Genomic DNA, 21,181 nt, shown 5'->3' on the forward strand with positions numbered 1-21,181 from the left:
CCTAGAAATACTCATTTCCAGGTGGTTTTTATTCAGGCCCCACGCTGCTCTGCCCCACGGCCCTACCCCTTCCAGCGCTGCCCACCCGGGGGGCTCGGAGCGCCGCCGCCCGCACCCCCGCATGACCCCAGCGTGCTGCCCGCGTGCGAGGCGGTGGGGTTTCACATCCTCCCCACCGCACGCCATCCGCTTTCTGTTCCCACCGCGCCTTCCCCTTCTGCTCCCAGTGGGGAAGGAAGCAGCCTTGAGCCGCTGCTGCCGTGCGGCCTTGTCCACAGCGCCGGTCCCAAGAGGGATTTGCTCCTTGTCTGCTCCTCAGGGCCTCCTCTACAGCCCCCGGGGCGGTTCCGCCGGTCCGTTCCCCCATCTCGATCCCTGAGCACTGGTGTCACCAGTTACCAGGCAGAGTGGCTGCTGGGAGAACTGATCTGGCTGAGGGCAAGGTCCAGCTTTGCTCCCCTCATGCCCGTGGGCCAAACACCGGTGTTGCAGAGCCACCCCCATGCCCCCCCGTGTCCCCCGGGACCTCCCTGACAGACCAAGGAGGGAGCCCCCTGCCCAGGGTCTGGGTGCCAGCTGGTGTCTGTGACCCCCCGGGAGCCATCAGTGGGGTCTTCCCCCTGGAAGCCCACCCTAGAGGTGCCAAGATCCCACCACCGGCAGCCAGGAGAACCCAGCAGCCTTGAGGTCACCCTACCCCTTCCCTCTGCTCAAGAGTTGCAGCCCCGGAGCCCTGCCCCGCACCCAAGACCCCCCACCCCCCCCACCCCCTAGATCTCCCCCCGACAGATGACCAGGGAGCTCGTGGGGCTGCAGTGCAGAGCATGGATGCGCGGTGAGGGTCGCACAGCAGGATCAACCCCAACCCACTTTATTGCGGTGTCAAAACAGCAGGGAGGGAGTGGCGGGCACGGGACTGGGCGCCAAGGGGGAGCTGTGGGGACAAGAGACCCCTCCGCTCACCCCAGAGGCTGCGGGAGAGACCCCACATCCGGGCTAGGAGGAGACGTGGTGTGTGCTGGATGCTGGGACCAGCGCAGGCGGTGCGGCGACGTCCCCTGACAGCGGGCAACTCGGAGTAGCCCCGGGGGCTACCCCTGCTCGCCCCATCCCGTTGTGGGGCCCAGTCCCATCCCCCCCCGGGTCTGGCTCTGGAGCAGCCTGCGGTGTGTCCGCATGCGGCACGTGCGGGAGAAGGAAGTGCTGGGGAGGTGCAGCACCGATGTGGGGCACGGGAGCGAGCAGCTCTGGGCGGGCTGAAGCGAGGGGCGGCTGAGGGGGCACAGGGTCCGGCTGGGGGGAGGCAGGGAGGCCTGGCCTCTGCCCCCTCACAAGAGGCCCCGCTGGTTGCGGGCGCTGTTCATCTTCATGGCCTTGATGATGAGGATGGTGCCCACGACGATGCCGACGATGCCCACGGCCAGGCCCAGGGCGCACACCAGGGTCTCGGTGCTCTCGGAGGCGGGCAGGGGCACCTGGGGCTCTGCGAAGGGACGGGGGGGGGTGAGGATGGGGCACCGAGCCCCCCCCCACCAGCGAGGGCAGGGCCCCATCCTCACCCCAGTGCGTCAGCAGTGCGTTGGGCAGCCCCCAGTGCTCCACGCGGCAGTCGTAGTAGTCGCCCCGCGTGGGGATGAAGGGCAGGTAGGAGAACTTGTAGAAGCCGTTGTCCGCCTGGCGGTAGAAAACGGTCTCGGAGACGCCTTCCACCACCTCCTGCCCGTTCTTCAGCCACGTGATGGTGATGATGGACGGCCAGAACTTGTCCACGTAGCAGATGAGGATGTTGGGGTCCCCCAGCTCCACTGGGTCCTCGGAGAACACCGTCACCTCGGGCGGCGCTGGAGGAGATGGAGAAGGGCTTAGTGCAGTCCAGGGTCAGCCGAGCTTCACTGCCCCCAGGTGGTGCCAGGGCTTCCGGCCCCACAGAGGGCCCTTTGTGCCCCACTGCCACCCAGGGGGACCCCACACACAGCTCGGGGCACAGCCTGGGTGCACAGGGAGCTGGGCGCTGTGCCCCCTGCTGCTTCCCACAGGCTGGGGGGCAGCCGGCCCCAGCAGGGGCTACAGGGGTGCAGGGAGCGGCTGCGCCGTGGCTGGGTTGTTACCGATGGTTCCCTGCGAGTGGTTGGACCTCTTCATCATGATCTCCATGTTCTGCTTGTCCACGGCAATGTTCTGCAGAGCTCCCTGGGCCTCGAAGCTGGCAAACTTCGAGAAGAGGGGCAGGCGCCAGATGGTCTCCGACTTCTGCAGATCCACGTGGAAGATCTCATCCCCGTCGAAATCGAACATGAACTGGCCGCCCTCCTCCTTCAGCGTCTCAGCCCGCTGGTAGAATTCACTCTGGATCAGCACGTTCCCCACTGGGAAGGGACAGGCGTGAGTGGCAGCCCCCTCCCACCACCGGGGGGCTTGCCAGAGCCCACCAAGAGCTCCCCGGGCTCTTCACTGCCTGGGGCTGGGGCCAGTGACAGGCTGCGGGGACCCGGCTCGGTCCCCAGGAGCGCCGCGGGCTGGGGCGGTGGTCCCAGCAGCCCTGGGACTTGGGCAGGAGGTGCCGTGGCCCCGGCCATCCTGCCCCACACGCGTCCCTTTGGCCCCCAGCCCCCCCCCTCGGCAGCCCACCCTGCTCCCCTACAGCTGGGGGCCGCAGCTCCCCGCACCCAGCCCTTACAGCAGCGCCGACCGCTGTGGGTCTGGGACCCCCGCTCCCCAGCCGTGTCCCCCGCACGCACCTTTCACGGCCCCCGAGCCCTGCAGGGCCAGCACGGCCAGCAGCACCAGCGGGACGCCCCGTCCTGCGGCCATCACCTCTGCGGCAGCGGGCAGTGGGAGCGAGCGTGGGGCGAGCGTCACTGGGGCTGGGGAGCCCAGTGCTGGGGCCCCGTGCCCGGGGGCTCCCCCAACTCCCGAGCCAATAGGAGGGTGCCCCGCGGTTGACTCAGCTGTTCCCAGGCAGAGCAGCAGCGCCGAGCTCCCTACGCGACAGACAGACGGACGGGCACCGCGCAGGGTGCTGAGGGGGCGCGCCGTGGGGCTGGGGGCGTGCAGGGACCTGGGGGGGGCTGAGGGGAGGGGGGCAGCCAAGGGGGGGGCCGCGGTGCGGGCTGGGCCCGGGTGATGGCTCCCTGGGGTCGCTCCTGGAACACGTCTGCGGCGTGGGACAAGTGTCAGAGGGAGTCCTGAGGAGACAGGCTCTGCCTGGTGACGGGTGATGCTGCCCAGCCCCGCCGCTCACTGGTTCTTACTGGGACGCCCAGTCACAGCACTGGGCAGAGTCTTGCCTTGCGTGGGGTCCCGGCACCCCTCAGCCTCCGCCGAGCAGCCATGGGGACCGGCCGCATCCTGGGAGCTGGGGCCGTGCTGGTGGCACTGGTGGTGCTGGGAGCCCGCCCGGCTGGGGGCGAGGAGACCAAGGGTGAGCTCAGCCCCACGCCGTGGGGCAGGATCCCACGCGTGGCTGCTGGAGGGGAGGTGGGATGGGGGGGGAGGGGGCCACCGCGGTCCTGGCACTGCCACGCAGGGTGTGGGCATCCGCAGCGACTGCCTCGGCCTCTGCCCTGCAAGGCCTGGCAGCAGAGGGCTCCACGGGGGGGCCCAGAGAGCTCCGGGGGTCCTGCCCCCCCCCCCCCCCCCCCAGGGCTCTGTTGCGTCCTGGTTCCCTCCTCTGTGCTTCTTCCCTGCGCTCCCCCCATCTCTTGTCCCCTCCTGCCCCCGGGACCCTCCCCGGGAGCCCCTCGGCCTCTTCCTGACCCCAGCACGTGGGGCTCCAGGGGGTCAGGGTCACGGCGTCGGTGTCACCGCGGCTGGGAGGGGAGTGGGGATGGGGGGGGGGGGGGAGGCTCCAGGGTGGGGAGGGGGCTTCAGGGTGTCTGTGAGCCCTGCCCAGCCCTGGCTGGGGGCTGGGGGCCTGGGTACATGGAGCTGGGCCCCCTGCCCTGACCTGCCTGTACAGGGTTCTTCCAGAAGATGCTTGTGGCTGAGTGTCACTACCTCAACGGCACCGAACGGGTGAGGTTTCTGGTGAAGTCCATCTACAACCGGCAGCAGTACGTGCACTTCGACAGCGACGTGGGGCATTATGTGGCTGACACGGAGCTGGGCAAGCCTGTTGCTGACTACTGGAACAGTCAGCCCGAAATACTGGAGAATGCAAAGGCTGCAGTAGACAGGTTCTGCCGGCACAACTATGAGGTGTTGGACCCTTTCATCGTGAAGAGGAGAGGTGCGTGCACACGAGCCCGGGGCTGGTGGGGCTGGGCCACCTCCGCGCCCTGCCAGGCTGGGCACAGCCAGGCCCTGGGGGCCAGGCACAGCCCAGGGGCAGCAGCATGTGTGTGCCCCGTCCTGCCCAGGCCCAGGGGCAGCGGTACAGGTGACCGCTGGGCTCTCGCCGCCCGCGCCCAGCTCTCTCCCTCTCCCCGCAGTTGAGCCCAAGGTGAGGGTCTCTCCCATGCAGTCGAGCTCGCTGCCCCAGACCGACAGGCTGGCGTGCTACGTGACGGGCTTCTACCCCGCCGAGATCGAGGTGAAGTGGTTCAAGAACGGCCAGGAGGAGACGAAGCACGTGGTGTCCACGGACGTGATCCAGAACGGGGACTGGACCTACCAGGTGCTGGTGATGCTGGAAAGCACCCCGCAGCACGGGGACACCTACAAGTGCCAGGTGGAGCACGTCAGCCTGCAGAGCCCCATCACCCACGAGTGGGGTAAGGCCCCGGCCCCCGCCTCCCAGGGGGGTCCCGAGCCCCCACCCTACTGCAGGCGGGGAGCGGGAGCACGGCCCCGGCCCTGAGCCCCCGCTCCTGTCCCCGCAGTGCTCCCGGCGGACGCCGCCAGGGGCAAGATGCTGACGGGCGTCGGGGGCTTCGTGCTGGGGCTCATCTTCCTGGCGCTGGGGCTCTTCCTCTACGTGCGCAGAAAGGTGAGCGGCCGGGGCCCTGGGGGTGGCGTGGGGCTGGGGGGGGCTGTGGTTCCCCCCCGCGGTGACGCTGACCTGGTCTCGCTGTGTTGCAGGGCGCATCGCTCCCCCGGCTGCAGGTAACGTCCCCCACCCGCGGCCCCGCTGCACCCTCCCCGTGCGGGCTGCTTCCCCTTCCCCCCCTACCACCACCAGGGCTGTGCCCCGGGGCCGCAGGCAGCGCGTCCCTGGGGGACCATGGGGCAGAGGGCTGGGGCGCTGCCCCCCACCCGCTGCTCACCCCCTGCTCTCTCTCCGCAGGGCTCCTGAAGCAGCTCCCGCTCCTGCGCCTCGGCTCCTCCGCCCCCAGCGCCGCCTCTGCCCCACGCTCGCCCAGCTCCTGCCCTCGGCTCCCGGTCCTGCAGCCCCACGGCCCCACGCTGTTCCCCGGGGTCCCCCCCTCCCTCGTTCCCATCCCAGCTCGGCTTGGCCGGGGCCACTGGGAGCCCCAAATAAAGTGTCCCAGTGCCCTGCGGCCCTGCTGCTGTGGGGACGGTGGGGCAGGGCGGGCACCACCATCCCCGCACACGCGGCTCCAAAGCCTTGGGGGGGACGGGGCTGCTTGGGGGCCTGGGTCCCAGAGCCCGGGGGGCGCTGCCTGGGGGTGAAGGCAGCGTCCTGTGGGAGGGGGGCTGGTGGCGGAGCCTGCGTCCTGCTGCCTCTGGGCTGCTGCACTGGTGCTGGGGATGGGCATGGGGTGCAGGGGTCCTGGGCCCCTGGCAGGGCTTGTGGGGTCTGGGAACTGGGGCACCCGTCCTGCCTCCACAGCGACCGCCGCTCCCACCCTGAGCCCCAACACGGCCCCATCAGAGCCCGCGGCTCCCCAGGTCCAGACCCAAACTGGTCCCCAGGCTGGGACACCGCGCAGCCCCCCTGGATCCCCCCAGCGTCACCACGCAGTACCCCTGGGGTCACCCCACCATCCCACCCAGGTCCCACCATGCTCCCCCCAGATCCCCCGGTCCCCACAGCCCTGCAGCTTGGGGCCAAGCACGCCACAAAGCGGCGACGTGGGGCTGCAGCAGCGCTGGGCTGTCCCCGAGCACCACCGCTCTGCCGGGCAGCACCAGCCCAGCACCGGCAGGGGCAGATCCTGGTCGGGGGGGACCGAGGAACAGCGTCAGGGGACAGCGGGGCTGAGGATGGAGGGGACAAGGGGCATGGAGCCACCGGGGCACGCTGGGTGTTGGGGGAGTGAGGGCTGGTAGGAGAACTTGGGGAGCCCATGGTCCTTGCTCAGCACCCGAGGAACCCCAGGTCGCGGCCACAGCCCTCGTCCTGCTGCCCCTCGCGGACGCAGCGCTCCAGCAGCGTCACCCGCTCGGTCCTGGCGAGGAAGTGACACTGCACCGGGAGGTGGAACTGGAAGAACCCTGCAATGGGCAGGCAGGACAAGGGGTCACCCGCTCCCCCTCCCCACGCCCCCAGCCAGGGCTGGGCCCCAGCCAGGGCTGGGCAGGGCTCGCAGACACCCTATAGCCCCCTCCCCGTCCCCGGCCACCCAAGCGGGCAGGAGAAGCAGAGGATGCCCTCTGCAGACAGAGGAGCAGCCTCACACGCTCGCAGGCCCTTCACCCCCCTGCAAGTCTGCTGGAGGGACAGCACGGCAGGACATCAGCGGTCCCGGCGGCTCCTCAGATGCTTCCTGAGAACTTGCTTCTCTCGCCAGGGAGGGGTCCCAGCCCCGCCAGCCCCACGCTCGCACGCACTCACCTCTGCTCCCCACGGCAAGAGGGGTCTGCGTCCTGTAGCTGTGCTGGCAGAACACGTCCATGGCTGCCTGGATCCTGTCCCCCATGTTGGGACCTTGCCTTCGGGGACTTGTGGGCCTCGATGGGATCCCCCTGAGCCTCCTCTGCTCCAGACTGAGCAGACCCAGCTCCCTCAGCCTCTCCTCCCAGGGGAGATGCTCCAGTCCCTGCAGGATCTTCGGGGCCCTTCCTTGGCTCTCCCCAGTGTGGCCAGGTCTCTTTTGGACTGGTGAGCCCAGCGCTGGGCCCAGTACCCCAGCTGCGGCCTCACCAGTGCCGAGCAGCGGGGAAGGATCACCTCCCTCGGCCTGCTGGCAATGCTTTGCCTACTGCAACCCAGCCCAGGGGCAGGACTTTGCCTTTCTCCCGGTGGAACCTCAGGAGGTTCCCATCAGCCCATTTCTCCAGCGTGGCCGGGTCCCTCTGGATGGCATCCCTTCCCTCCTACATGTCAACACACAGGACAACCAGGTGATCAGGTCCATTCAGCATGGGTTCATCAAAGGCAGGTCCTGCTTGACAAATCTGATCTCCAACGAGAAGGTGATGTGCTCAGTTGATGAGGAAAAGGCTGTGGATGTGGTCTGCCTAGACTTCCCAAAGGCTCAGGACTGGGACCAGCTCTCTTTAATACCTTCATCAATGGTCTGGATGAGGGGAGCGGGTGCACCCCCAGTAAGTTTGCAGGTGACACCAATTTAGGAGTGAGTATTGATCTGCTCGAGAGGGTAGGAAGGCTCTGCAGGAGGATCTGGATAGTCTGGACTGATGGGCCAAGGCCAACTGCATGAAGTTCAATAAGGCCAAGGGCTGGGTCCTGTGTTTGGGGCACAACAACCCCATGTAATGATACAGGCTGGGGGCAGAGTGGCAGGAAAGCTGCCCGGCAGAAAGCGTCCTGAGGGTATTGGTCAATATCCAGCTGAATATGAGCCAGCAGCGTGCTCAGGTGGCCAAGAAGACCACCAGCATCCTGGCTTGTATCAGAAATAGCGTGGCCAGCAGGACTAGGGAAGTGATTGTCCCTCTGTACTCGGCCCTGGGGAGGTCACACCTCAAGTACTGCGTTCAGCTCTGGGGCCCCCAGTATAAGACGGACATGGACCTATTAGAACGAGTCCAGAGGAAGGCCACAAAGATGATCAAGGGGCTGGAGCACCTCTCCTATGAAGACAGGCTGAGGGAGTTGGGGTTGGTCAGCCTGGAGAAGAGAAGGCTCCGGGGAGACCTTAGAGTGGTTTTTCAGTACCTAAAGGGGGCCTACAGGAAAGCTGGGGAGGAGCTCATCATCAAGGAGTGTAGTGATAAGACTATGGGAAATGTTTTTAAACTAAAAGAGGGTAGGTTTAGATTAGATATAAGGAGGAAACTCTTTCCTATGGGGGTGGTGAGGCACTGGAACGGGTTGCCCAGAGAAGCTGTGGATGCCCCATCCCTGGAAGTGCTCAAGGCCAGGTTGGATGGGGCTTTGGGCAACCTGGCCTGGTGGGAGGTGTCCCTGCCCATGGCAGGGGGGTTGGAATTTTACGATCTTTAAGGTCCCTACCAACCCAAACCATTCTGTGATATGTTGTGCAAGACAGTATCAAATGCTTTGGACAAGTCTCGGTAGATGAAGTTAGTTGCTCGTCCCTTATCCACCAATGCTGTCACTCTCATAGAAGGTCACCAAGTCAGTAAGGAATATTTGCCCTTAGTGAAGCCATGCTGGCTGACACCAGTTGCTTCTGTTCTCCATCAGCCTTGGCATAGTTTCCAGGAGGATCTGCTCCATGATCTTGCTGGGCACAGAGGTGAGAATGACTGGCCTGCAGTCCCCCCAGGTCCTCTTTTCCACCCTTTTTAAAAACGGGGCTTAGGTTTCCCCTTTTCCAATCACTGGGGACTTCACCAGTCTGCCACGACTTTTCAGCTATGATAGGCAGTGGCTTAGCAACTACCCAATCATTCATTTCTTCAGCTCTTCATCCAACGAACCATGTCTTTCACTCCATCCATCCCATCCATCTATCTTCCATCCCATCCCATCCCATCCCATCCCATCCCATCCCATCCCATCCCATCCCTTCCTTCCTTCCTTCCACACTTCCATTCATCCATCCATCCATCCATCCATCCGTCCATCCATCCATCCATCCACACTTCCATTCATCCGTCTGTCTAGCCATTCATCCAATTAATCATGCAGACATCAAGGACTTTCACAAGCATCCAAGCAACCAGCCAGTGATCTGGACATTGATGGAGCTCTTTTTCCTGTGGACCTGGGGGACCCCAACATCCTCATCTGCTACGTGGACAAGTTCTGGCTGTCCATCATCATCATCACATGGCTGAAAAATGGGCAGGAGGTGGTGGAAGGTGTCTCCAAGACCGTTTTCTACTGCCAGGCATACAACAGCTTCTACAAGTTCTCCTACCTACCCTTCCTGCTCATGCAGGGTTCTTCCAGTTCCACCTCCAGGTCCTGCAGGGACTGGAGCATCTCCCCTGGGAGGAGAGGCTGAGGGAGCTGGGTCTGCTCAGTCTGGAGCAGAGGAGGCTCAGGGGGATCCCATCGAGGCCCACAAGTCCCCGAAGGCAAGGTCCCAACATGGGGGACAGGATCCAGGCAGCCATGGACGTGTTCTGCCAGCACAGCTACAGGACGCAGACCCCTCTTGCCGTGGGGAGCAGAGGTGAGTGCGTGCGAGCGTGGGGCTGGCGGGGCTGGGACCCCTCCCTGGCGAAAGAAGCAAGTTCTCAGGAAGCATCTGAGGAGCCGCCGGGACCGCTGATGTCCTGCCGTGCTGTCCCTCCAGCAGACTTGCAGGGGGGTGAAGGGCCTGCGAGCGTGTGAGGCTGCTCCTCTGTCTGCAGAGGGCATCCTCTGCTTCTCCTGCCCGCTTGGGTGGCCGGGGACGGGGAGGGGGCTATAGGGTGTCTGCGAGCCCTGCCCAGCCCTGGCTGGGGGCGTGGGGAGGGGGAGCGGGACCCCCTGCCCTGCCTGCCCATGCAGGGTTCTTCCAGTTCCACCTCCCGGTGCAGTGTCACTTCCTCGCCAGGACCGAGCGGGTGACGCTGCTGGAGCGCTGCGTCCGCGAGGGGCAGCAGGACGAGGGCTGTGGCCGCGACCTGGGGTTCCTCGGGTGCTGAGCAAGGACCATGGGCTCCCCAAGTTCTCCTACCAGCCCTCACTCCCCCAACACCCAGGGTGCCCCGGTGGCTCCATGCCCCTTGTCCCCTCCATCCTCAGCCCCGCTGTCCCCTGACGCTGTTCCTCGGCCCCCCCCGACCAGGATCTGCCCCTGCCGGTGCTGGGCTGGTGCTGCCCGGCAGAGCGGTGGTGCTCGGGGACAGCCCAGCGCTGCTGCAGCCCCACGTCGCCGCTTTGTGGCGTGCTTGGCCCCAAGCTGCAGGGCTGTGGGGACCGGGGGATCTGGGGGGAGCATGGTGGGACCTGGGTGGGATGGTGGGGTGACCCCAGGGGTACTGCGTGGTGACGCTGGGGGGATCCAGGGGGGCTGCGCGGTGTCCCAGCCTGGGGACCAGTTTGGGTCTGGACCTGGGGAGCCGCGGGCTCTGACTGGGGCCGTGTTGGGGCTCAGGGTGGGAGCGGTGGTCGCTGTGGAGGCAGGACGGGTGCCCCAGTTCCCAGACCCCACAAGCCCTGCCAGGGGCCCAGGACCCCTGCACCCCATGCCCATCCCCAGCACCAGTGCAGCAGCCCAGAGGCAGCAGGACGCAGGCTCCGCCACCAGCCCCCCTCCCACAGGACGCTGCCTTCACCCCCAGGCAGCGCCCCCCGGGCTCTGGGACCCAGGCCCCCAAGCAGCCCCGTCCCCCCCAAGGCTTTGGAGCCGCGTGTGTGGGGATGGCGGTGCCCGCACCTGCCCCACCGTCCCCACAGCAGCAGGGCCGCAGGGCACTGGGACACTTTATTTGGGGCTCCCAGTGGCCCCGGCCAAGCCGAGCTGGGATGGGAACGAGGGAGGGGGGGACCCCGGGGAACAGCGTGGGGCCGTGGGGCTGCAGGACCGGGAGCCGAGGGCAGGAGCTGGGCGAGCGTGGGGCAGAGGCGGCGCTGGGGGCGGAGGAGCCGAGGCGCAGGAGCGGGAGCTGCTTCAGGAGCCCTGCGGAGAGAGAGCAGGGGGTGAGCAGCGGGTGGGGGGCAGCGCCCCAGCCCTCTGCCCCATGGTCCCCCAGGGACGCGCTGCCTGCGGCCCCGGGGCACAGCCCTGGTGGTGGTAGGGGGGGAAGGGGAAGCAGCCCGCACGGGGAGGGTGCAGCGGGGCCGCGGGTGGGGGACGTTACCTGCAGCCGGGGGAGCGATGCGCCCTGCAACACAGCGAGACCAGGTCAGCGTCACCGCGGGGGGGAACCACAGCCCCCCCCAGCCCCACGCCACCCCCAGGGCCCCGGCCGCTCACCTTTCTGCGCACGTAGAGGAAGAGCCCCAGCGCCAGGAAGATGAGCCCCAGCACGAAGCCCCCGACGCCCGTCAGCATCTTGCCCCTGGCGGCGTCCGCCGGGAGCACTGCGGGGACAGGAGCGGGGGCTCAGGGCCGGGGCCGTGCTCCCGCTCCCCGCCTGCAGTAGGGTGGGGGCTCGGGACCCCCCTGGGAGGCGGGGGCCGGGGCCTTACCCCACTCATGGGTGATGGGGCTCTGCAGGCTGACGTGCTCCACCTGGCACTTGTAGGTGTCCCCGTGCTGCGGGGTGCTTTCCAGCATCACCAGCACCTGGTAGGTCCAGTCCCCGTTCTGGATCACGTCCGTGGACACCACGTGCTTCGTCTCCTCCTGGCCGTTCTTGAACCACTTCACCTCGATCTCGGCGGGGTAGAAGCCCGTCACGTAGCACGCCAGCCTGTCGGTCTGGGGCAGCGAGCTCGACTGCATGGGAGAGACCCTCACCTTGGGCTCAACTGCGGGGAGAGGGAGAGAGCTGGGCGCGGGCGGCGAGAGCCCAGCGGTCACCTGTACCGCTGCCCCTGGGCCTGGGCAGGACGGGGCACACACACGCTGCTGCCCCTGGGCTGTGCCCGGCCCCCAGGGCCTGGCTGTGCCCAGCCTGGCAGGGCGCGGAGGTGGCCCAGCCCCACCAGCCCCGGGCTCGTGTGCACGCACCTCTCCTCTTCACGGTGAAAGGGGTCGAACACCTCATAGTTGTGCCGGCAGAACCTGTCTACTGCAGCCCGTCTCTCCTCCAGTATTTCGGGCTGACTGTTCCAGTAGTTAGCATCAGGCTTGCCCAGCTCCGTGTCAGCCACGTAACGCTCCACGTCGTTGTCATAGTGCACGTTCTGCTGCCGGTTGTAGATGTACCTCTGCAGATACCTCACCCGCTCAGTGCCGTTGAGGTAGTGACACTCAGCCACAAACATATTCTGGAAGAACCCTGTACAGGCAGGTCAGGGCAGGGGGCCCAGCTCCATGTACCCAGGCCCCCAGCCCCCAGCCAGGGCTGGGCAGGGCTCACAGACACCCTGAAGCCCCCTCCCCACCCTGGAGCCCCCCCCCCCCCCCATCCCCACTCCCCTCCCAGCCGCGGTGACACCGACGCCGTGACCCTGACCCCCTGGAGCCCCACGTGCTGGGGTCAGGAAGAGGCCGAGGGGCTCCCGGGGAGGGTCCTGGGGGCAGGAGGGGACAAGAGATGGGGGGAGCGCAGGGAAGAAGCACAGAGGAGGGAACCAGGACGCAACAGAGCCCCTGGGGGGGGGGGGGGGGGCAGGACCCCCGGAGCTCTCTGGGCCCCCCCCGTGGAGCCCTCTGCTGCCAGGCCTTGCAGGGCAGAGGCCGAGGCAGTCGCTGCGGATGCCCACACCCTGCGTGGCAGTGCCAGGACCGCGGTGCCCCCCCCCCCCCCCCATCCCACCTCCCCTCCAGCAGCCACGCGTGGGATCCTGCCCCACGGTGTGGGGCTGAGCTCACCCTTGGTCTCCTCGCCCCCAGCCGGGCGGGCTCCCAGCACCACCAGTGCCACCAGCACGGCCCCAGCTCCCAGGATGCGGCCGGTCCCCATGGCTGCTCGGCGGAGGCTGAGGGGTGCCGGGACCCCACGCAAGGCAAGACTCTGCCCAGTGCTGTGACTGGGCGTCCCAGTAAGAACCAGTGAGCAGCGTGGCTGGGCAGCATCACCCGTCACCAGGCAGAACCTGACCCTGCAGGGCACCCTCTGACACTTGTCCCGTGCTACAAAGGTGTTCGAGGACCAGCCTCAAGAGCTGGGAGGGAAGGGGGTTTGGATCCCCCAGGGTGCACAAAGAGCCACTGGTGGGGGTGTGGGGTCCCACTGCCCCTTGGGACAGGTGAGGAGCAGCAAGGGACACGGGCACCCAGCCCGCAGCGCCGGTCACTTCCCTGTAGGAAACCTCGAGGAGGCCAAGAGGCTTGGGGGCCGGGCTCAAAGTGACCAATATGCTCAGGGGAATAGGGCTCAAGGAGGCCAAGAGGCTCAAGGTCAAGAGTACCAGAGGGACAGGGCTCAAGGAGGCCCAGAGCTGCGGGGGGAATAGGGCTCAAGGAGGCCAAGAGCTCTTGGGGGACAGTGCTCAAGGCTAAGAGCTCTGGGGGGACACGGCTTCCTACACTTCCCTGTAGGAAACCTCAAGGATGCCAGGAGCCCCAGGGGAAATAGGGCTCAAGGAGGCCAAGAGCCCCAGGGGAACAGAATCATAGATTCATAGAATATCCTGAGTTGGAAGGGACCCACAAGGATCATCAAGTCCAACTCCTGGCACCACACAGGTCTACCCCAAAATTCAGACCATGTGACTAAGTGCACAGTCCAAACGCTTCTTAGACTCAGACAGGCTTGGTGCAGTGACTACTTCCCTGGGGAGCCTGTTCCAGCGTGCGACCACCCTCTCGGTGAAGAACCTCTTCCTGATGTCCAGCCTAAACTTCCCCTGCCTCAGCTTAACACCGTTCCCAGCGGGTCCTATCACTGGTGATAACAGAGAATAGGTCACCTGCCTCTCCACTCCCCCTCACGAGGGAAGCTGTAGACTGCGATGAGGTCCCCCCTCAGCCTCCTCTTCTCCAGGCTGAACAGGCCAAGTGACCTCAGCCGCTTCTCATATGTCTTCCCCTCTAGGCCCTTCACCATCTTTGTAGCCCTCCTCTGGACACTCTCCAACAGTTTCACGTCCTTTTTGTGCTGTGGTGCCCAGAGCTGCACACAGTACTCAAGGTGAGGCCACACCAGCGCAGAGTAGAGCGGGACAATCACTTCCCTCGACCGACTAGCAATGCCGTGCTTGATGCACCCCAGGATACGGCTGGCCCTCCTGGCTGCCAGGGCACACTGCTGGCTCATGTTCAGCTTGCTGTCAACCACAACCCCCAGATCCCTCTCTGCGGGGCTGCTCTCCAGCGTCTCGTCACCCAGTCTGTACAGTATAGCCAGGGTGTTCCCATCCCAGGCACAGGACCCAGCACTTGCTCTTGTTAAACTTCATGCGGTTGGTGATCGCCCCGCTCTCCAATCTGTCCAGATCTCTCTGCAAGGCCTTTCCACCCTCACCCGAGTCCACAACTCCTCAAGTTTGGTGTCGTCGGCAAATTTGCTCAAAACACCTTCTAGTCCTACATCCAAATCATTTATAAAAACATTGAAGAGGACTGGCCCTAAAATGGCGCCCTGAGGGACCCCACTAGTGACCATCCGCCAGCCTGATGCAGCCCCATTTACCACAACCCTTGAGCCCTGCCCGTAATAGGGCTCAAGGAGGCCAAGAGCCCCAGGGGGAATGGGGCTCAACCCAACCCTATGTGTGTGGGTGTGGGGAGGGGGGGAAAGGGGCACGAACAACGCCGGCACCTGTCCCCAGAAACAGCCCTGGGGCAGGTGAGGGAGGAGACGCAGCCCTTGTGACCACAGGAAGCCCGGCTCAACTCGAATAATATTTTCTTTATTTACATGTTAAAGAATCGAAAGGTTTGAAACATACAATAAGATGAAAACACGGCTCTAAGGGTCTAAGAGTGGGGATGGGGGAGGGAGCGGGGGGGGGCGGGAGGGTGAAAGGGAGAAAAAAAAATAAAACGAGTAGAAAAAAATTATACAGTCAACGTAAAAAACAGGCGGCCCCTCCCTCCCCCCTGCCCCGCCGGGGAACATGCTGCCCTGCTCGTGTGCCGGGGAGGGCTATGTACAACGGGCCGGGGCCCGCGCCAGCACGACGCAGCTCAAATAAATTAAAATCCTCCACAGACAAGGGGATGGGGATGGCGGCGGCTCCCCCGGCCGGGGAAGGGCTGCGGCCACGGGGCGCTGCCGTCTGCCCTGCTGCCTCCACGGCAAACCCAAATTCGGGACTGTTAACCCCTTTTGTGTGTGTTTTTTTTTTTTTTTTCCTCTCCTTTAAATGCTTTAAGATTTTTTTTTTTTTTTAATTTTTCTTATATTTTTTTTTCTTAAAAACCCCAAACTTTTCCCCCTCGGAAAAAATCCCACAAGTCAGAAAAAAAACCTAAAACAACAAACAGTAAAACCTGCTGGGGACGGGGTGGTGGCCATACCCCCGCCCGGCCCCAGGGGCCTGAGCGCAGCCCCCCCTGCCCTGGCGACACCCGGGAACCTCCAGCCTCTAACCACCGGCCACCCCCCCACCCCAAGTCCGTGGGGGCGTCGCTCAGGCACCAGGAGGGCTCCTCAGCACCCCCCCAGCCCACCCTGGGGGCGCAGTTCGCCGGGCGGGGGCTCTCAGTCCGGTTCACGCGGGCCCGGTCCCGCAGAGCCGCTTCCGAACCTGCCCGTGCTCCACCCGGCCGCGCCGCTCGCAGCCGCCGTGGCGCTCCGGCCGCCCTAACCCGAATCCGAGTCGCTGGTGTCCGAGGACGAGGAGCTGGAGCTGGAGCTGCTGGAGTCGGAGCTGGAGCTGGAAGCGCTGAGCCGCGACACGGCCACCTGCTGCGCCGACTCGGGCTTCTCGCTGGCTGCAAGGCGAGGGCGCGCTCAGCACCGCCGGGGCCTGAGGGCGGCGCCCCCCCCCCCCCCCCTCCCCAAAATCCCCCCAAATCCCACCCGCAATCCTAACCCTAACCCAGCACTCACCCTTCTTCGGGGGTTTCTTGGTGGAGTTGAGCTGGCCGCTGACGTCCTGCAGCCGCTTCTCCAGCTCCCGCTTCTTCTCCAGCGCCAGCTCCTCTTTCGTCTTCCCCACTGGCTTCTTCATGGCTGGGGGGAGAAAGCGAGGGGCTGCTAAGCTCGCCCCACAGCCCCCCGCACGCCCCGCAGCCTCGCCCCCGACTCACTTTCGCTGTAGGGCTTGCGGGGCTTCTTCCGCAGGCAGGACAGCACGTAGCGCTCCAGCTCGCGCAGCGTCGAGGGCTTGAGGGTCTCGAAGTCGATCTCGATCTCCTCGGGGTTGGAGTCACGCAGGGACGGCTCCCGCGACTGGATGATGTGCACCACCCGGCCCAGCTTCTCGCCGGGCAGCTTGTTGATGTCCAAGCTGAGCTGGCGCTTCTCGTCGTAGGTCATGGGTTTGCTCTCCTCCTCCTCCTCCGAGTCGTAGAGCGCCGGGGGAGGCGGCAGCGCCGCTTTCGCCGCCTTCTTCGAGTTCCTGCCGGGAGCGAGGCCTCAGGGATGCTGCAACCCCCCCCCCCCCCACCCCCCCCGAGAAGCCCACCCCACGCACGCCCACCACCCCGTGCGCTCCCACCCCTGCTTTCTGGCAGCACTCAGACAGGGTTTGGCTTGTTTGTGTCAGGTCATCACCACGGTCGATCTGACGGGGAAAGAGTCATCACCGCTGCTGCCCGCACCCCAAGCCCGGCAGTGGCACCCGGGGGCCCCCCAACTCACTTGGAGCTGCCTCCGCTGCCGCCCCCGCTGGTCCCTCCGCCGCCCCCGGCCTTCTTGGCTTTGCGCAGCTGGGCCTGGCGCGCCCGGGCCTCCTCGTCGCCTCCCCGGCCTTTGTGCTTCTCCGACTTCTTCTTCTTCTTCTTCTCCCGCTTCTTTTTGGGTTTGGAAACGGGGCCCTGTGAGAGGGCAGCCAGCTGCTCGTGCACGGCCCGCAGCTGTGGGGGGAGACAGGGGGGTGAGGCGGGCATGGGGAGCGGGCGCAGGTCGTGGCACCGGCCCTTCTCCGGCCCTCACCTGCTCCTGCAGCTCGGCCAGGCGGTTGGCGCGCTCCTCCTCCGAGTCCGAGCTCTCCTCGCTCTCCGACGAGCTCTCGCTGCTGCTCTCATCCTCGTCGTCGTCTTCGTCGTCCTCATCATCCTCGTCCTCGTCGCTGGAGGACTCCTCAGAGGAGGACTTGGAGAGGGCACCGGGCAGCGGCGCCGACACCGAGGGCGGGCTGGCGTCCTGCGGCTCGTCAGGCATCTTGGCGTAGCTGAACTCGAAAACGTCCTGAGGGGACGGAGAGGGAAAAGGGGGAGGGGGTCAGCACGGCGTTTGGGGTCCGGCGGGGGCCGCGGGGAGCCCTGACCCCACTCACCTGCAGCTTGCGGGCCATGGCCACCACGTCGTGGTCGGGCGGGTTGTACTTGTAGCAGTTGGAGAACATTAACCGGACGTCAGCGGCGAACTCCTGCGCGTCGTGGTAGTCCCGGTTCTCCATCTTCCGCTGCGGGGAGCGAAGCGGGTGAACCCGAGCCCCCAGGCTTCCAGGAACCCCTGCTGGGGCCAAGCAAGCCACAGAGCCCCCCCCCCCCCCCCCCCCCCCCCAAAAAAAGCTGCACAGCAGCTCTTTCACCCCACCGCCCCCGTCTCGACCGCGGTGCCAGCCGAACCTTGATGGTGCTGAGGTCCATGGGGTGCTTGATGATCTCGTGGTAGTCGTGCAGCCCCAGGGCTGAGGCGTCGACGGGCTTGTAGAAGGGCCAGGCGTACGCCGCGTGCTTCTTGGAGAGCAGCTCCTTGAGGATGCCGTTGCAGTACTTGAGCTGCTCCGACAGCTTGCCCTTCTTGGACGTCTGATGCTGCTGCGAGTCCGGCAAGTCCTTCTTGGGGGGCTTGATCGGCCGGCCGCTCTCGCGCCGCGCGGGGATCTTCGCCGCCTTGGCCTCCAGCAGCGTGGCGGAGGGCGAGGACTCCCCGCTGGTGGCGATGATGGCCGTGGTGGTGGGGGTGGTGGTGTCCGCTTTCCGCTTCACGCCCTTCTTCTGCCGGAGGAGGCGAAAGGAGGGGGCGCGTGAGGCCGCGCCGAGCCCGCGGGCCCGGAGCCTCTCCCCCTGGTCCTTCCCTCCCGTCCTACCTTGGCCACAGGCTGGGTGGGCGCAGGCGTGGGCAGCACGGCCGGGGCGGTGGAGTGCAGCGACTTGAGGAGCGGAGCGGAGATCACGGACGGGTGGGGAATGTTGACTATGGTGGTGGGGATGTCGGGGCTCGGGGTGTACACCGTGGTGTGGGACACGGAGGAGACGGCCGGCACTTGCTGAGCAGCCGTGAGGCCCGCCAGGAGCGCTGGGCACAGACAGAAGCCCCCTCCCCGTTAGCGCCGCAGCTGCCCCCCCCCCCCACCCATGGGGGAAAAAAAAAAACAACCCTCTGGGGGTCCCAAACCCCGCGCGGTGCCCCGCGCAGCACTGACGTACCCGCTGCCCGGGACGCTCCCTTCTTGTGGCTGTTCTTGGCCACCGGGACCACAATCTCCTGCTCTTCCGGAGGCATCTGAGCCACCTTCTGCAGGAAAATCTTCTCCAGGGTTTGGGCCATCAGCACAATGTCATCTGTGGGCTGCGGGGAGGGCCGGAGGCAGCGTCAGAGGCCGCAGGGAAGGCGCCAGCCCCCCCCGCCCCCGCCGCGCAGCCCTCACCTTGTTGTAGATGTAGCAGTTGGTGAACATGGTGTTGAAGTCCTGCATGCACTCGGCAGCCCCCCAGTAGTAGTTGTTCTCCAAGCGCCGCTTGATTGTCCCCATGTCCATGGGCTGCTTGATGATCTTGTGGTAGTCCTGCCAACGAAACAGGGGGGCACGGGCGGTCAGCTGCACGCCAACGACCACGGCGCGCCCCTGCCCGTCCCCCCCCCCCCCACCACTTGCACCCCGAGCCACCGGCAACGCGTTTCTGGGGGGGGGGGGTTGGGGGCTCGCAAGCTGCTCAAGCTCGCGTTAGCGCCGCGGGCAGCACGCGGGGCCAGCCGCCCGCTCACGCGCCCGCTCTCACTCCAGCTCCTCCACTCATCAGAAAGCAGGCAGGGGGTGCATCGGGTTGACAAAAAACAAAACGCCTCCGGACCTGGTCCCCACCCTAGAGTGCCACCGTCCAGATTTTGATGGGGGAGGGTCCCTAGGTGAGCCCTGGAGGGGAGCCTACTTTGTGGGGACGGCTGGACCCCGGCGTCCTGCGGCCTCGAGGGCACGCTTTCGCGCGAGGCGCGATGGGGCTCGGGGACGCTAACGCTAAGGTAAGAGCAAACCTACGTGGAATTTACCTCCGGGCTTTAAATCCTTGGGCGCCACAGGTGCACGGGGGGCTGGCGTTTATTATTGGGGTCACAGGATGTCTTCTACAAATTCATGGATGGGAATCTGCAAAACGCATTCAGGGCACAAGAGATTAGGTCGGGGGGGGGAGAGGGGGGGGGGGGGGAAGCGTCCGGGTTCCCTCCAGAGCGGCCGCGTCACCTCACCCGTACCTGCGCGGGGGCAGCGGGAGGGGACAGCGGCTCTGGGGACGTCCCCAGGACGAGCCGAGCGGGCCGGCCGCCTACCGGGACCTTGGGGTGTGTGTGTGTGTGTGTGGGGGGGGGGGGCTTCGGAGCCCGTAGGATTTACGCCCCCGGGAGAGGGCGAGGACAGCACAGCCCAGGCACCTGCAGCTGCATCTCTGTGGCGGAGCCCCAGGAGGGGACGGCGCCGTCCCTGGCACTCTCAGGCTGGGGACCGTGTCTCGGGGCAGGCGGCACGAGCCGAGCGATGCGTTGGCCTAACACCCCGTGCCTGCCTAACGCCGCCGGCCCCGCGCCCCCCCGGGGCAAGCGGGGGCCACACAGACACACACGCGCTCGCCCCCCCGGGGCGCCGCCGCTGCCTCTCCCGCGCCCGCCCGCGAGAGCTCGTTACCGGCAGGCCCAGCTTGACGGCGTCGACGGGTTGGCGGAAGGGCCAGGCAAACTGGTGCTTCCACAGGGCCTTCATCACCACCTTGTGCAGGTACTGCAGCTGGTTGGTGACCCGGCCCGGCTTCTTGGGGTTCGACACCTCCGGCGGGGGCGGGTTCACCTGGGGGGACTGCAGGGCCGGCACCGAGGCCATGGTGGGGCTCTCGAAGCCCTCGTAGAGCAGCGAGGGCTTGCGGATCCGCTTGCCGGGGGTCGACTCCGTCGCCAGGCCCATGAGCCCGGCATTGCCCTCCCCCAGAATCCTGGAAAGGGGGGAGCAGAGACACCGTTAGCGGGGCAGCTCCGCACCGCCAGGGCCCGCCGCAAACGGCTCACTGGGGGGGGGGGGGGGGGGGGGAGAGGGTAAAAAACCAAACAAACAAAAACAAAAGCATAAAAAAAAACCATAAAAAAAATAATAAAAAGCACCAGGGACTGGCAGAATCCCACCGGCAGCGCCGGCGCGGCCAGGAGCTGGCGCGGGTCCAGGTCCGCCCGCGAACAAAGAAGCCGGCGCGGGGGTGACGGTGCCGGCGCGCACCGGGGTGACGCGGTGCCCCACGGCGTCACCGCCCCGAGGCGGCGGCGGCGGCTGGGGGTGGGGGGGGGGGGAAATCGGGGACCCAACGGGGCGCACCGGGACCCGTTACGAGGTGGCGGCGCGGGCGTAACCTCGCGGTGGGGGTCTCGGGGGGTTTCGGCGGAACGAATGGCGTGGAATAGGAACGGCACCCGGGTGGGGGGGGGGGGGGGGGGTACGAGGAAGCCGTAAGAGCTGCAGCGGCGGGGAAATTCGCCTCAAGCGCGAGCGCCACGGGCGGCGGTGGGGCCCCCCCCCCCCCCCAAACCAGGACACGAACGCTGGGGGGGTGGGGGGGGCTCCGGAGGTTTCCGGAGAACTCGGGAACGGTCAAACCCAGCGGCGCCTGCCCGCTCTGCCGGGGGATCACAGCCCCTCGGGGCCCTGCGGGACGCCCGGCCCCAGCGGGACGTCAGCGCCGGGCGCGCCGCGGCCGTCGGCGGGAGCTGCCAAGGACACGGCCGCGGCGCCAAGGATGAGGGAAGGACGGCGCCGCCGGGGTGCCACCGACTGGGAGGAACTGGGAAAGTGGGGGGGGGGACACGCAGAGGGGAGCCCCCAGCCCCGCTGCTGCTCCCCGGGGACCGCAGCGGGGACACCCCCCCCCCCCATCCCCACCCGCGGGCTTTCTGCTGCCACATCCCCAAGGCCGCGGGGACCACCCGGGCTCCACCCGAGCCCGGTGCCCCCCCCGCAGGCTGGATGCGAGCCCCCAACCCCCCCCCCAACCACCCACCCACCCCCGAGCCCCCCAGCACCTACTTGCTCTGGGGATTCACATTCTGCAGCATCCCGGCGGCTGCGTGCCCGGCTCCCGGCCTTCCTCCTCCTCCTCCTCCTCCTCCA

The 21,181-nt window shown here is 66.5% G+C and overlaps 5 protein-coding genes and 1 non-coding gene across 9 annotated transcripts in view; 2 read left to right on the forward strand and 4 right to left on the reverse strand.

The window, feature by feature from the left end:
• LOC118260323 (zinc finger protein 420-like) overlaps positions 1-21,181 on the forward strand; it is a 337,064-nt gene that overhangs the window by 237,541 nt on the left and 78,342 nt on the right. The window lies entirely within an intron of this gene.
• LOC118261529 (HLA class II histocompatibility antigen, DR alpha chain) lies at positions 858-2,811 on the reverse strand. Its single transcript, XM_035572397.2, has 4 exons — positions 2,739-2,811; positions 2,109-2,366; positions 1,560-1,841; positions 858-1,483 (listed from the first exon to the last, which is right to left on the reverse strand). The coding sequence occupies exons 1-4, from the start codon at positions 2,809-2,811 to the stop codon at positions 1,329-1,331; spliced, it is 768 nt and encodes a 255-aa protein (XP_035428290.1). The 3' UTR covers positions 858-1,328.
• LOC118261531 (class II histocompatibility antigen, B-L beta chain-like) lies at positions 3,310-5,360 on the forward strand. Its single transcript, XM_035572399.1, has 6 exons — positions 3,310-3,421; positions 3,959-4,228; positions 4,431-4,712; positions 4,821-4,927; positions 5,020-5,043; positions 5,225-5,360. Exons 1-6 carry the CDS (start codon positions 3,331-3,333, stop codon positions 5,231-5,233), a joined length of 783 nt encoding a protein of 260 aa, XP_035428292.1. The 5' UTR covers positions 3,310-3,330; the 3' UTR covers positions 5,234-5,360.
• Positions 10,691-12,720, reverse strand: LOC118261532 (class II histocompatibility antigen, B-L beta chain-like). Its single transcript, XM_035572400.2, is given in 7 exon segments — positions 10,691-10,826; positions 11,008-11,031; positions 11,124-11,230; positions 11,339-11,620; positions 11,823-11,844; positions 11,846-12,093; positions 12,630-12,720. Coding segments are annotated over 7 exon segments (783 nt in total). The 3' UTR covers positions 10,691-10,817.
• On the reverse strand, positions 14,592-21,171 carry BRD2 (bromodomain containing 2). 4 transcript variants are annotated; one of them, XM_035572402.2, is made up of 12 exons: positions 21,098-21,171; positions 19,718-20,018; positions 18,467-18,604; positions 18,246-18,387; positions 17,906-18,114; positions 17,442-17,813; positions 17,147-17,275; positions 16,804-17,058; positions 16,510-16,685; positions 15,957-16,267; positions 15,757-15,879; positions 14,592-15,638 (listed from the first exon to the last, which is right to left on the reverse strand). In XM_035572402.2, exons 1-12 carry the CDS (start codon positions 21,124-21,126, stop codon positions 15,508-15,510), a joined length of 2,316 nt encoding a protein of 771 aa, XP_035428295.2. In that variant the 5' UTR covers positions 21,127-21,171; the 3' UTR covers positions 14,592-15,507. The 4 variants fall into 4 exon arrangements, with proteins under 4 accessions (XP_035428295.2, XP_035428294.2, XP_035428296.2 ...); XM_035572401.2 differs by having other exon boundaries at positions 16,510-16,724; positions 21,098-21,169; XM_035572403.2 differs by having other exon boundaries at positions 15,115-15,638; positions 16,510-16,661.
• Positions 16,378-16,464, reverse strand: LOC118261534 (small nucleolar SNORD12/SNORD106). The gene has a single exon (XR_004782412.1). It is a non-coding gene; the product is annotated as a small nucleolar SNORD12/SNORD106 (small nucleolar RNA).

Source organism: Cygnus atratus, chromosome 33 (assembly GCF_013377495.2).
Source record: "Cygnus atratus isolate AKBS03 ecotype Queensland, Australia chromosome 33, CAtr_DNAZoo_HiC_assembly, whole genome shotgun sequence".
In the NCBI taxonomy this organism is placed as follows: domain Eukaryota; kingdom Metazoa; phylum Chordata; class Aves; order Anseriformes; family Anatidae; genus Cygnus; species Cygnus atratus.

Bases quoted from the DNA above. Each gene is read 5' to 3' on its own strand.
- LOC118261529 (XM_035572397.2), bottom strand. From the start codon at position 2,811: ATGGCCGCAGGACGGGGCGTCCCGCTGGTGCTGCTGGCCGTGCTGGCC. The intron at 2,367-2,738 runs GTGCGTGCGGGG...GTCCCTTCCCAG, and splicing joins GGGCTCGGGGGCCGTGAAAG to TGGGGAACGTGCTGATCCAG. The intron at 1,842-2,108 runs GTAACAACCCAG...CATCTCCTCCAG, and splicing joins CCACTCGCAGGGAACCATCG to CGCCGCCCGAGGTGACGGTG.
- LOC118261531 (XM_035572399.1), top strand. From the start codon at position 3,331: ATGGGGACCGGCCGCATCCTGGGAGCTGGGGCCGTGCTGGTGGCACTG. The intron at 3,422-3,958 runs GTGAGCTCAGCC...CTGCCTGTACAG, and splicing joins TGGGGGCGAGGAGACCAAGG to GGTTCTTCCAGAAGATGCTT. The intron at 4,229-4,430 runs GTGCGTGCACAC...CTCTCCCCGCAG, and splicing joins TTTCATCGTGAAGAGGAGAG to TTGAGCCCAAGGTGAGGGTC.
- BRD2 (XM_035572401.2), bottom strand. From the start codon at position 21,126: ATGCTGCAGAATGTGAATCCCCAGAGCAA. The intron at 16,268-16,509 runs GTGAGTTGGGGG...CGCTCCCGGCAG, and splicing joins GGCAGCGGAGGCAGCTCCAA to GAACTCGAAGAAGGCGGCGA. The intron at 15,639-15,756 runs GTGAGTGCTGGG...CTCGCCTTGCAG, and splicing joins CAAGAAACCCCCGAAGAAGG to CCAGCGAGAAGCCCGAGTCG.